Source organism: Gouania willdenowi, chromosome 1 (assembly GCF_900634775.1).
Source record: "Gouania willdenowi chromosome 1, fGouWil2.1, whole genome shotgun sequence".
Classification (NCBI taxonomy): domain Eukaryota; kingdom Metazoa; phylum Chordata; class Actinopteri; order Blenniiformes; family Gobiesocidae; genus Gouania; species Gouania willdenowi.
Window position 1 is genome coordinate 42,671,355 of NC_041044.1, and position 15,036 is coordinate 42,686,390.

At 37.6% G+C, this 15,036-nt stretch overlaps 1 protein-coding gene across 1 annotated transcript; it reads left to right on the plus strand.

The window, feature by feature from the left end:
* Window positions 1-2,802: 2,802 nt before the first annotated feature.
* On the plus strand, window positions 2,803-11,621 carry LOC114472295 (cytochrome c1-like). The gene is made up of 4 exons (XM_028461498.1): window positions 2,803-2,974; window positions 6,350-6,447; window positions 7,555-7,627; window positions 10,562-11,621. Exons 1-4 carry the CDS (start codon window positions 2,818-2,820, stop codon window positions 11,107-11,109), a joined length of 876 nt encoding a protein of 291 aa, XP_028317299.1. The 5' UTR covers window positions 2,803-2,817; the 3' UTR covers window positions 11,110-11,621.
* The last annotated feature ends 3,415 nt before the right edge of the window (window positions 11,622-15,036 follow it).

Below are 15,036 nucleotides of genomic sequence, written 5' to 3' on the forward strand. Positions count from 1 at the left end.
CTGGTGAGAGGAGGTGCAGCTGTTGGTGTACAGGGAGAAGAGCAGAGGAGAAAGAACACAGCCCTGAGGAGATCCAGTGCTGATGGTCCGGGGAGCAGAGATGGTTTTTCCCAGCTTCACGTGCTGCTTCCTGTCAGACAGGAAGTCTGTGATCCACCTGCAGGTGGAGTCTGGCACGTTCAGCTGGGAAAGCTTGTCCTGAAGGAGAGCTGGGATTATTGTATTAAAAGCAGAGCTGAAGTCCACAAACAGGATCCTGGCGTAGGAGCCTGGGGAGTCCAGGTGCTGGAGGATGAAGTGGAGAGCCAGGTTTACAGCATCGTCTACTGACCTGTTGGATCTATAGGCAAACTGCAGGGGGTCCAGGTGGGGGTCGGTGATGTCCTTGATGTGGGAGAGCATGAGGCGTTCAAAGGACTTCATGACCACAGATGTCAGAGCGATGGGTCTAGAAGAATACTAACTTACTATTTTGCAGAAAAGAGCAATATTAGTAAGTGACTGTAATGAAGTAAATGACTGTAATGAAGTTTTGTTAGTATTTTCCCCAAGTCTCAGCACAGTAATGAAAATATGGCAAGACCAGTGTACAGTAAAGTGTGCAAATTTCAGAATTATGATCCAGTATTTGTTTTGCGTTGTATATGACTGCAATGCTTCTTGAAACTTTGGACTGTCCATGTTTGATGTGTGGTTTCCAACTCAGTCTGTCATCTACTGTAATCCAAATAAATTAGTTTTCATGCACCCTTGCAATTTCAACCCCATCTAATTCTAATCACACCTTTGTGTTCTCTGTGCTTTTGCCAAACAACATGAACTTAGTCTTACTTACATTTAATGATAATTTATTCCAGTCAAACCATATCTTTATTTTTATCTTTTTTAATTTCCTCATTTATAACTGTTTCCACTTGTTTAATGTTTTCTCCTGAACCAAAAATATTTGTGTCATCCACGAAATTGACCAATCTTAACCACCTAGATACTTTGCACATGTCATTGATATACTGTACAAGATAAACAATTTGGGGCCCAATACTGACCCCTGGGGGACCCCACAAACAATGTCCAAATATCCAGACCCGTGATTACCCAACTTTACACACTGTTGCCGCCCTTTTAAATAACTCTTCACCCAGTCTAATAACAGTCGTCCATATTATTTTTTAGTTTATTGAATAGTATATCATGATTAATTGTATCAAACGCTAATTGTGTGGGGACAGATTCATTTAACCGACAATGAGCCGGTTCAATATGCATGCTTTATGTGTGGCAAGAAAGTAGCAATTAGCATGTGTTGACCACATGATCATGCATTATCAAATTCAAGTTACTTTTTGAAGCCCTTCAAAGACATTAACTAGAAAAATATCTTCTTTATATAACATTGTGTTCATGTAAACTGAGATGCAAGAAACTGTTTTATTTCTTGATGTCAATTTATTTTATTTTAAACTGTTTTTAAGTTTCCATTTACCTAGTGTGTATGACGCAGTCATCTACTCAAGTGCAAAAAGTATTCAAGAAGCTTCTGTCATCCTGACCTGTGCTCTGGTCCCTGTAAATGAATGGATTTTTAAATCCTGCCTGCTATTCATTACAAAAAAAAAAACAGTTTGTATGATGTTCACTAAACAGTCTCACAACATAAAACAATCTGGTGTATTTTTAAGAAGAGAAGAATTAAAAATTGTCTCAAAATTTAAGTACCTTGGTGTGACCCTTGACTCCACATTAAGTTTAAAAAAACATGTAAAAAGAATATTGAATGAATACAAATTTAATCTGAAAAATTTTAAACAAATTCGTCAATTCAAACCATTCGGGGCTGCCAAAGTGTTTTTACATTCTATTATTTTATCACATATTGAATATTGTTTTACAAGTTGGTCATTAACTGGTGTGAACACACTCAAATCAACAGAATCGCTCTATAAAAAGGCCTTTAAAAGTCTTTGATAAAAAGCCAATCTCCTTCCATTATTGCAATATTTTACAAAAACATAATCTATTAAGCCTAGAGAATTTTAAACATATTAAATATGATTGTTTTCTTTACAAAGTGTTAAATGGATTAGTCCCACCTCCCCTGCTGGGACAGGACAGGGCCTCCTCTAGAGGTGACTGTGAGGTGCCTTTCAGAACAACAGCCTTTAGACAAAATGCTCTGTGTGTGAAGGTCTGCACGTTATGCAACCCCCCCCCCCCCCCCCCCCCCCTTCACTGTTAGGGACTGTCCCACTTTCCTATGTTTAAAACCAAACTCAAAGTGCGGCTTAAAGCAAATCAGTCTTGTGAGCATTAAGTGACTCTTATTTTACTTTTCTTGTACTTATTAATTTCCTTTACATTGTTTGTTGTATTTTCTGTATTTCTGTCATCTGCCTAGGGACTATGGATGTGAATTAGCCCTGTGGCTATAATCCAGCATGTTTACATCTATTTTGTTGTTTCAATGCAGATGTTCATTAATGTGCATTGTCCCTATCAAATAAATGAATACATTAAAAAAATATTTGATTTTAAACTGTTTTTAAGTTGCCATTTACATGATCAATATAAATCAAACATTATTTTATATACTTTTAATTGTATAGAATTTAATACACTGTATTGTCTTCATTGAGAAGGGGGTTTTTTTTGGCTCATGAAGGACTTTAATGTAAGTGAGATGAGACAAAATGGCTCCTTTGAGAGTAAAGGTTACAGACCCCTGACCTAATCTAATCTAATTTACTTTACTTACAGCTGCAGTCCTACATGTAGTTCCCTCTATGGCCTATAGGGGGCGTTGCTGCTCGAGGGGGCGAGATGATCCTCGTGCATCAGCCTCGCACTCATTGCACGTTGACTGTCTGTAGGAGACACACGTTGGGACAGACACAGACAGACACCATGCTGTGCAGACGAGCTTTCCAGAGACTTTCTCCTCTGCTCAAGAGCGGATTCACACCAGCAACCCGACACCGTGAGTCCCTGCATCACTGCACATCATTTGTGTCTCATTCTTTATCAGTCATTCATTAAGGAAATAAATACACATTATTTATTTACCTAAAAACTAGGGATTGCAGAGGTTAGTTTAAATTATTTACAGATTAAAGTCTTTTTTTGTGTGTGTGTTTGTTTGAGGCACATTTTTTGTGCTAAAACGTGAGTCTCCGCTTGGACAAAGGAGGCGTGTCCTGCTTTGGGAACATGTAGTCCCGCTCTGAGCAGTTATGAAAGAGCTGCACACGCGCACACGCACGCACGCACATACATCAAAGTCAACGTTTATTACTGCGTTCCCCCCCCCAAACACATCGACATCAAATGCACGTTTATGATTTTCCATATACTGTATATATATATATATATATATATACTTGTTTATTTATTTTTTTTAAAGGTTAATTATTTGAGAAAACACATTTTTAGGCTCAGAAATGTCAGTTTTCCCAAACATGTAATTTTTTTATACCTTGAACTTTTGCAGAGAAAGAGTATTTAAAAAAAAAAAAGTCAATGTCATTTCTTTAGTTCTGTTTATATATTTTTTTAATTATTATTCTTTTTTCTTTTTCTTTTTTGTATTACTTAGTTTATAATGTTTTGCACTGTTTTGATGATTCTGTTTTCATTGTAAATGAAATGAATTATGTATTTATTTATTTATTTATTTTTGTAAATGTTTCAACATCACCATTTATTTGCTGACATTTTCCACCATATTTTAACCCAGGTGTGGCTCCAGCTCGTCATCCTGCTATAAAACTAATGCAGAAACACCTTTTTTTAATGAACAATGAGGAATGTTGTCAAAATCTCTTTATTTTAGTTTTCCAGGTTTTACAAAACAAATCTCTTCTGACTTCACTTTATATCTTTTCCAGAATAAACGCAAAAACACACATTTTAAAGTTAATTTAATGCAGTTTTGCAGTAACTTCTGCAAACGTGGATCGAAGACACATTGAGATAAGATAAGTCTAGATAACTTAAGTTAGGATAAGTTAAGTTAAAACGACCTAAAGTAAGCTAAGCTAAGATAAGTTTAGATTAAATTAGTTCTGCTAAAATAAGATAGGATAAGATTAATTAGGATCAAATATGTTTGGATTAGGTATTTAATTAAGATTTAATTAGTTAGGATCAGAAAAGTTAAGATAACTTAAGATTGAGGTAAAATCATTTAATATAAGGTTATTCATGGTTTCCCAAAAGAATCTTAGCATTTCTTTTCACCCAAATCTGATCTTTTTGCCCATATGTGACCTTAGGCATTAGCATGTATGCTAATCATGCTAGTCATAGGCTGTGTTCAAAATGGCCGTACTATTTACTACAAACTTAATGAGTATTTATACTATAAGTATGATTGGTTACTTTTTTATTTAAGAATTACAGATCTTAATAGAATCAGAATCTGTTGTAGAAGTAAAAGTTGAACTTGAAATGCGAATGAAATAAATTGAATTTCATACCATTTTTTACTTGTAAAGGTGAAATTTATTGATATATTGCAATGTATATCATATTGTTTAGTATCCGGATATAGTGTATTGTGACATAGAAAATCTTGAATCGTATCGTCACATTCATGGCAATGCACAGCCCTGACACACACACACACACACACATATACTGACTGCACCTGTCCTTCATTTCTGCACGCTCATGCATGGCCACTCTTCTTTACATGCACTGTCATGCACGTGCACTGTCATGTGGCACTATTTTGTTTGTTGTTTCCTGACTTGCGTGCCCATTTTTAGCAGGATTAGCTAATTACCTGTATAAATAACTCAGTGCTGTGTCATGGGTATTACAGCTCTGTGTGTGTTTGTGTATGTGCGTCCTACAGTTGACTCACCATAAGCGCCTTCCCCTCCCCCCGTTTACTGACACATCACTTATCAGCAGCACCACTACTGTACGAGTTCATCTCCTGTGTTTTTAATGGAGATTTAAAGCATGAATCAGAACAATGCGAGTGACGCTGATGGCGAGGTTGTATTTTAATGTTTTTGCGATCTGAAATGGACCAACCAGTGGATGAGTTCATGTTAAGTGTTTTAAAGAAAAATCAAACAGATGTTTAATATTTTTTTATTTTTAATCAACAAAATTCAAAGATTTCAAATAATAGTGAAAGAAGAGTCTAATACATTTTTTCCAAATCAATGAAAAAATGAAATTAAAAATAAATATATATATTCTTTTTATCTAAGTTTTTTTTTTATTAAACAAAGACAATTTTTAGAAAATACCCCACACACACACACACACACGTAACATGACAGGAACAGGCTGAGCTGTACATTGTGTTCTCATGGTCCAATGTACCATGTTCACACACACTGTGTTTGTGTGTGTGTGTGTGTGTGCGTGTGTGCGCGCGCGCGTGTGTGTGTGGAGATTAGCTGCTTCATTTACTGCATCCTTTTAACGCACCATTGGTTATCCTATAAACAGCTGCATCTCCACAGCCACGCCCACACAACAAACAAACAAACTGCAGCAGCTTCAGGCTTTCGTTTCTTTATTTTGAAACATTTCCAAACAGGAAGTGCTCAGTGTTTGTGTGATTGTGTGGATTTGGAGAAGGTTAAACTTTCTGCTTCCTTTGAAATCTGCTGCTTCTTCAAAACAAACTTTGTCCTAAAATAAATATGAAAAAATATCGTCATTTGAACATTTAGAAAGGTTAATATTAAATCGAATTGCTGCTTTTATGGCTGTTCAAATGATAATAAAATAGAAAAAAAATAAATTTAAATAATGTAAATTACAATTGAATTCAAATTTGCACAAAACAAAACTACATTTATTCATAATTGAATTCCAATTTAAAGACAATCATGTGCAACTATTAATTTACAACAAAGTAGTCTTCTCTGGAGATAAAGATTTTAGGTTGATTTTTTTCCTTTTCTCTTTTTTTCTCTCTCATCTCAACAAAAGTCAGAATTCTGACTTTAATTTAATGTGGGGAAAAAAATCTGAATCCTGGGATTATTTGATTTTTCTTTTCTAAAAATTAAAAAAAAACTCAAATTATTAAAAATGAAAATTCTAAAAAGTATTTTGAAATTCTACAATTTTGACTTTAATGGGCCCTTTTCCACCTCACGGTTTCACAATTCACGAGAGGAAAATATATTCCTCGATTAAATGTGAAAAGATGCAGATCTGTGTGAATAAACTTCAAAATAAAAGCCTGGGATCTTTATTCCTTCTTAAACTTGGGGTTTTGTGGATTAAAGAGCCTTTATAATCTATTATTAGAAAAAAGTAACAGTCTTTATTGTTAGATGAAGACAATTCTAAGTGATTTAGAACACTCACCTTGTCTCTGCAGCTCCGGTGCGTCACATGGCCTTCGGGATTCCCGGAGGATCCACCAACACGATGTACTTCCTGTTGTGTGGAGGAGGCGTCACCGCTGCAGCCGTCTACGTGAGTATCATTAAAACATCCATGACAGACCTATGTGATGATGTGGGGACGGAAAACAGTTCTGTATTTTCCTGCTCCTTAAGTTTCAGGGCAGACATTGGGCAAATGGCGGCCCGGGGGCCTCTTCCGGCCCTTGGCAACTTTAAGAAGAAAAAAAATAATAATTATATATATATATATATATATATATATATATATATATACAAAATAACAAAAACACACAAAATAAAAAAAGATTTAGAAAAATGACGGCAAAATACACAAAATGTCTTCCTAACACACACAATGTCATACAAAACACATAAAGGTAAAAAAAAAAACACACTCACAAAACGACGACAAAAACACGAAGAACAACAAAAACACTTAAAATAAGTTCCAAAACAGACAAACAAAATACACAGACTGGCTCTAATATTTCACAAAATGACAAATTATACATAATGACAAAAAAATTACAGAAAATGGCAAATAAATACACCAAAAATATACCAAACGACAACATAAATACACAAAATAACTCCAAAAACACAAGAAACATAAACATAAATTATATATAAAAAAAGACCCCCAAAACACGCAGAAATACACAAAATGTCTTCAAAAACACACTTAATAAAAAACACGAAGAACAACAAAAATACTAAAATTAAGTTCCAAAATACTTGAAACTGCTCTAATAATACACGAACAGACAAAAAATTACATAAAGTGTTAAAGAAATCAAACAATTGAAAGAAAAATATCCCAAACAAGAACATAAATACATGAAGTAACTCCAAAAATACACAAAACATCAACAAAAATTAGCAAAAATGATACAAAATGACCCCAAAAACACACAGAAACCCTTTAATCATTCCTGTAATAATCCACAGATTGGTCATTATTTTTAAATGCTGACATGAACGTGTGGGTCAGATCACGTCGCTCGCTCAGCACACAGACACACAGACACGATTAAATCATGTGGAAACGCACACCAGGGTCTGTTGACACACTCATTGTGTGTGTGTGCGTGCGTGTGTGTGTGAGCTGTGTTAGTCCACACTGCTGTAATCACTGGGAATGTGATGGAATGTAATGAACAAACTGGTTTTATCTCAGGCCTACAAGGCGGTGAGTGGGGACAGTGAGCGCCAAGAGGACAAACTCGCCTCCGTGAACTCTGCCGCAAAAGGTGAGCTAACGCACGCACACACACACACGCACACGCGCACACAGTGTACTTTCATCAACTGATTGTTTTCCTTAGTAATTATCATAAATAAAGACTAAAAATGCTCTTAAATGTGCTCTTCAGGGTTGGAGTCAATTAAATTGGCAATTGTGTATTTGGTAATTAATTACAATTATGATAAATTATAATTGTAATCGTAATTGAAAAAATATGTTGCTGTTGTAATCATAATTGAATTGTAATTGAGTTCAGATCATTGACATTGTAATTGTAATTGTCTTGAACATTCTGTTAAAACTGTCATTTACAATTTAATTAAAGGCAAACCTGTGGAACCGTGTTACAGTTCTATGGCTTACACATATTAAGTTAACAATTATTAGAATATGTTTCAGATCAAGTTTACCTGTCAGTTCTCTTGAGGATCATTTTACCATATTAAAAATAAAGAAATCCAGTGATATACTGACACTAAAAATATTAATACCAGTATTTTCATTGATTAGGGAGCCTAACAATTTAACCAAGAGATGAGAATCAAAGTTCATGATATTGTTATATTTTTTAGTGTATTTTACAGTTGATTAATGGTCAAACGGACCCATTTATCATTAGAGATGCTAACAGAAAGCTAACACAAGAGGAAGGTTCACTTTTATGGGCTTATTTGTTAAAGGTTCAGTAATTGTGATTAAATGTAATTGAACTTTAGTAATTGAAATTGACTTTCAAGGGAAAAATAAATTTATAATTTTGTCTGTAATAGGAAAAAATGTTGGTCACTGTAATTGTAATTGAGTTGTAATTAAACATGGATGATTGGAGACGTAATTGTAATTGAAAAATGTAATTGACAATCACAACCCTGAATTGCTCTGAAAAATAGAACTTTCAACTACTCTACACCGATCCTTGGCCAGTTTAGAGAAAGGGGGTGGGGTTTGTATTTAAACAAGCCAATCACAGGTCATCTTGGGCTTCACTTTGACAGCAAAGTATTTGTAAATAAACGTATTCTCTAACTCGTGTTTTGTGCGTCCGTTTTGTGACGAACGTTAGCTGAGGCTAATTTTGCCTCCACCTGCTGGTGTTAAACAGCTTTAAAGTTCCCACGATGAGCTCAGCAGTTTTATTTCCATCTCTTGATCAACATGTTGGGATTAAGGATTAAGGATAATAGTTTTAAACAGTGGCTGCTTCACCTTTAAGACTTAAAGCTTTAACCCTCTTAGGCTCAGTGACACAAGTGAAGAAGTTAAACTGCTTAAACATGTTTTTGGTTCTGTGGAAATCACCCCGGTGCCCGGGAACAGAACCGGGACGGTCAGAGAACAGTCCTGGTTTATTTAAAGTTCCTGTGTCACCATATTTCACATCAATCATGCTGATATTCAACAATAAAAAGGACAAATGATGTTCCGTTTGTGTGTTAGCTTTAATTTAAAATTGGGACGTTCACTTACATCCAGCATTTGATTTTGGGTTTGGCTAAAATCTCTGTGATGTCAGAGGAGGAAAAAGATCAAAGGCGACATGACAGAAAAAGGAAAAGTTTGATTTTTGGAAAGACTTATTTACAATGATTATTTTCCTCCTGAAAGTCAATTACAATTCATCACATTTACTGAGGCTTTAATAAATAAGCCCATAATACGTAACTTTCCTGTTGTGTTAGCTTTCTGTTAGCATTCCTAATGATAACGGGTCAGTTTTGACCCGTGTCTTAAATCAGCTGTAAAATACACACAAAAAAAAAATATTGTTATCCAACTCATTTTTCATCTCTTGATATAAAAATTACCGATATTTACAAATATTGATATTTTTTGGGGTGTGAGATTTTGAGCCTTTTTTCTGTCAATATAGGCCTGGATTTTATTTTTTTAAGTGGTAAAATAATCTTCAAGAGAAGTGACAGGTAGTGGGACAACTTTATATGAAACCTATTTTAATAATTATTACCTGTGTGTGTAAGTCATAGCATTGTAACATGGCTCCCTACATTTGCATTTGATTAAATTGTAATTGACTGTTTTTATAGAATTTTTATGCCAGTTACAATTACAAAGTCAGTTGTAACTATGTCATTGTCACACTCAGACTCATGTGATCAATGATCTCAAAAGCCAGCAGGAGGCTGCTTTAGAACGTTTACCCTGAATTGAATCGATCTTGGAGAAGTTGAATGCTCGGCTTGCTAGTTAAAAGGCCACTTTATTGGATTCACTGCTGGGAGACCAGGACTCAAGGCTATCAAAATTGAGCTAGCCTGAATCGAAAACAAATCAATTGTCATCTATGGCTCCCAAAGCCAACCGTCACCAGGGTGTAGCGCAGAAAGGCGCTCCATGCTGAGGAGGTCCCCAATAGGGAACTCCGTTTAAAACCTGCCTTTTCCCCTCTTCTTCTCTCCTCCTGTTGTTCTACCACTTTTAATCTAAATACGGGGCGTTCTTGTGGCGACCCACAGTTCTCCCGCCCTTGTCCTCCCATGTTATATGTGATTGTCTTTTCATGTTTCTTAGACGGATGAAACTGAAATGTAATTTTGCTGCTCTGTATGATGTGCAACGACAAATAAAGCTGATTCTGATAATAACGGTGATGTTTTGTAACTCCGTAGGCGCCGTCAGTGTGAGCATTCAAAGCTAAAGGAGCTCATGCAAGGTCCTCTCACAGCGTCATAGCACGTATATGGTCATTCCTCATAAAGTAGACCGACAATGCTCCAAAAGCAACACTAAAATGTTCAATTTTACATTGTACATAGCAATATTTAATAAATGCAATTTTTAAGGTGTGTTGCATTTAGCATTGACATGAAAAATGGTGACTTGGCCAAAAAACTTCCACAAGTCATATTTCCTTCGTCAACGTCAAGAAAATAACACAGCAAAGATAACTTGTTTAATCTCAGCTTTTCTTTGTCTGCAGCTCCTGAGGCGGCACCAGCTGCCGAAGCCGTCGTTGAAGCTGTTGCTGCCGAACCCGCTGCTGAACCCACCGCCGTAGAAGCTGTCGTCGAAGCCGTTGCTGCCATAGAAGCTGCCACAGAAGAAGCTGTTGTAGCAGTAGAAGCTGCCGCGGAAGCTACGGTCGAAGCCGTCGCTGCCACAGAAACCGCCGTAGAAGCTGCCGTGGAGGCTGTCACTGATGTAGAAGTTGCTGCAGAAGCCGTCACAGAAGCTGCCGTAGCAGTTGTCGCTGAAGTGGAAGCTGCCGCAGAAGCGGTCACAGAAGTTGCCGCAGAAGCGGTCACAGAAGTTGCCGCAGAAGCGGTCACAGAAGTTGCCACAGAAGTTGCCACAGAAGTGGTCACAGAAGTTGCCACAGAGGTTGAACCTGTGGCTGCTGTGGAGGATGTCGCTGCCCCTGAGGTGGCAGAAGCTGTTGCAGAAGCCGCCGTCGAGGTCGCCACGGTGATAGAGGCACCATCTGAGCCAGAAAGCGCCGGTACAGCAGCAGTAGAAGAAGCTGCGTAGAGTTTAAAAAGTCTGACCCCTTAAGGAAAGCTTTTCCTTAGATGTTCCGTGTCCTTCTATTCCAACGTTCGGAAAAAGGACTCATGAACCTCCGTTGGTGAAAACATTCTGATTTCCTCTTGATTTCACTTCCGATCGTACCAAAAAGTCAACCACAAGGTTCATCAGTCCACTTCCTTCCTTCCTGTCCTCCCTCACTACCTTCAGAGCTTCTCCTGCTTGGAAGGACTCAAAGCAGATCCTGACTAAACCTGGGCTTTGGGTGAATACTGAAACTGTGGGAGTGCCTTTAAAAGCAGGACGTTAGTGAAATAGTATGTGAGTAATTAAAAGTGGGACTTTAATGTTTTCTTTACTTTAACCAATACAAGAGAAATACCACACTCCTGTTTGTTTGTGGGAACACTACAGTTGAAAATGGTCCCTCGCCGTGGGGCATTAAGGGGGGGATTTTCACAATAAATTGTTTGTTTGATGGTGTGTAATAATAAAAAGGGCTTTTAAATGTTCAATGGAGGGATTTTTTTAAATTTTGATTCATTTCTCTGAATGTACTTTAATAACAATTTAAAGATTTCAATAATTTGAAGCACATTTTGACGTTGTGGAAGTTACATTTAATGCAAATTAATTTAGAATTGTTAAATTGGGTCCAATAAAAGAGCTTTGAAATCACACACATTACACCATAGTCCCCAAAATTACTGAATGAAATCCACTTTATTTATACAGCACATCTGAAAAAATTTGGCCCCTCTAAATTCAAAATGCCAGACTTCCTGTTGAATTTAAGTTGTAAGTCCGAATTACATTTTTGCTAGTCACGGTCTATTGCATATGCCTACAAATGCCATCACGCAAGTCCAAATGAGTGGAAAGTTACAAACGCTAGGTGGCAAAATTGCATCAAAAAACTAAAACTATACTCTCCTGTCAAATTTCATGAAATTGCACCCCCAGGAAGGGCCTCAAAAATCCAAGTAAAGTGTCAAAAGAAGAATCCGTGCAGGAACAATAGGGCCTTTGCTCTCTTTAGTAATTGGGCCCTAATAACAATAGAAACAGAGACCATATTACTCTCAAGGTGAACTAAAAGCCAAGGGTATATTATTATTACTCTCTGAATTTGAAGTCATAGAGCCCCTACTTGTCTCAGCTTTTAAAAGAAAACAGATGTGATTTGAGTGTCAAGAAAAAGCAGACACTTCCCAGGGAGAACAAGATCACAGGGCACAAATCGAGTGTGAAGTGGTTCAAAGCTGCAGATGGGAGAGAGTAGGAAACAGTTATGGGACGCAAGCTCAGGCTTGATCACCCTGTAGCTGGCCACCTTTGATGGGGGTGTCTGGAGTTAAAAAGGCCGAAACACCCCCTGATTCAAAGGAACACTACTGATGATGCGTCCCAAAATGTACACCCTTCCTATATCTGAGACACAGCTCCCATGACACTCTCACACGGTAAACCTCATGTGACAACCATCTTTTGGCACAAAGGACAATTTAACATGTCACCTCTTTGATATTTACACTATTTTTTGATTCCAAGGCTTAAAACACATCAGTGGTTCAGTCTGATTAATCTGTTTTGTTCCTATCCTACCTAGATTTAAATCTAGTAGACTAGGTGTTCAAAGATTAGTAAAAGTTACACCAATTATTGAAGGTTGAATCTGAACTTTGAAGACTTTAAGGTTCTGCTGATGAGTCCTTTTCCCTGATTCCCTTTAAAGACACCGCCCCCCCCCCCCCCATTCCTGTCCTATCAACACTGCCACCTGCTGGACTTTAATTATTTGTACAGTTTATTTTCCTGCTGATAAATGTGGATTTGGATTCAAAAGTGCACACAAATATTGTTTGTCAAAGAACCAGCTGCAATGTCCACAGTTTCTGCCACATTCAGACAGTTTAGAACTCCATGAAAGAGGGACTAACACAAAAAGCGTTGAAGACTCACTCAAACAGAGCTGAGAAAACACTGAAGTTAGGACTGATTCACAAAGAGTTGAGGACTTGCTCTAAATGTTGATGACTCACTCAAAAAAAAAAGTATTCACACGAAAACAGACTCATTGAAATTGAGGTGATGATTAATTTGAAGAGTTCACGTTTGCATCAGTTTAGGACTCAAAGAGTTGAAGACTCACTAAAGTGAGAAGCAGACTCACTCAAAAAATTGGTGTATTCATTCCAAAACAGATGAGGACTCACAATAAAAGTAGTTTAAGACTCACTAAGAGCGGATAGGGAGTCACTTATCGTCACCTGTCCATCCCTGATCTTCTCACAGCAGCTTCTGTGGGCAAGATGAGTCTGAAGAATGAAGATGAAGGAAAGGAGTTGGAGATTCCTGAGGCTGAAGAAGATGCCACAGAAGAAGTCCAAGCTCCATTAGATGCTCCTGCAGCTCTGGAGGAGACCCAGACTGAAGAGCATCAGGCTTTGGTAGCTGACGCTGCACCTGAGGAGGTCCCCATCACAGAAGAAGCTGTGGAGCAAACATCAGCTCAAGCTCTGACAGAGGACACCACTGAAGGTCCGGCCCTCACTCTGCTGCTGGCAGACATGAGTCATGGTCCAGATGAGGAACTGCAGTCTTCATCACCATCAAGGGAAGACTCCTGTCACTGCAGCAAACATCCTACAGCTGGAGACGAGGAGGTGGTGGTGGGGGTGGTGGGGGCATCCCCTGCTGCTTTGGGAGAAGAAACCATCGCTGAGGGAACAGAAGATGTAGCAGAAGAAGTGGTGCAGGTGGAGACGTCACAAGGTGAGAACATCTGCTCTGAAAACACACAGGACAAGTATGCAGAAAAATAATAGAAAAACAAAGAAAAAATGACAACAAAAGTATTCCAAATACACAAAATGATGACAGAAATATAGAAAATGACTCAACACACACAAAACAACAATAAGAAATACACAAAATGACGATGAAAATACTCAAACCAACAGCAAAATTGCATAGAATTATTTGTTCTTAAGATCTATGGACACATTGGGCCTGTACTATGAAGCTGGATAACACACTCAGTTCACCCAGGTGATTTCAGCCTGGCTACGTGTGCGTTCCTGTGACAGAGGAAGATTGCAGCATCAGAGCAAATCACAATCACAGAGAAACTGTGTAGAGCAACTTATTTCACAATTTAGGACATAACATTAAAATCCATAATTCAGATCACAAACAACACTGTTGCAGAAAAAGCAGGAAGAAAAGAAGACAGGCTGGAAGTTCCTGACACTGTTAAAAACATGAGATTATCCAATATTAATCTTTGGGATGATAAACAAACAGTGCTCTGATTAGTTTCACTTTACTACATCACAGACGTGTTTCTATTCAGGTAGTTCTCCTCAATTTATCACACACACACTGGGACGAGAGCACATTGTTTCACTGTATGTTCCTGATGATGCTGACAGCGTCACTATAGTGTATGAATGAATTAATGAATGAATGAGTAGATCTGTACATATGTAGAGTTTCTCTCCACAGGCTTCATCAGCTGATTGTAGATCAGTCCATCAGATATAAATCTATATCTTTCCTAAATGATGTCATCAGTAAATTAAATGATTAATTTATCCATTAATAATATTTCTTTCCTAAACTCAACTGTCTGATATGCACCAACCAGGATCTTCTAACAATGGGCAGCTCATTTTACAAGAGAACTGATTGGTCAGGAGGCGGGACTAGTACTCGCTCATATCTGATCCACTTCATTACCTGGTTCTGACCAGGTTAGATGTTCAGCCTAAGTTACCATGGTGATTTAGCCCAGTAAAAAGTTATCCAACATTGTAGTCCAGCGATAAGAGGTAATCCAGCTTTGTAGTACAGGCTCTTTTTGTATTTCTGTTGTTAGAGCAGCTTTTAGTTCGTTTGCTGCAGAGAAATAAAGTCTACGCCACACAG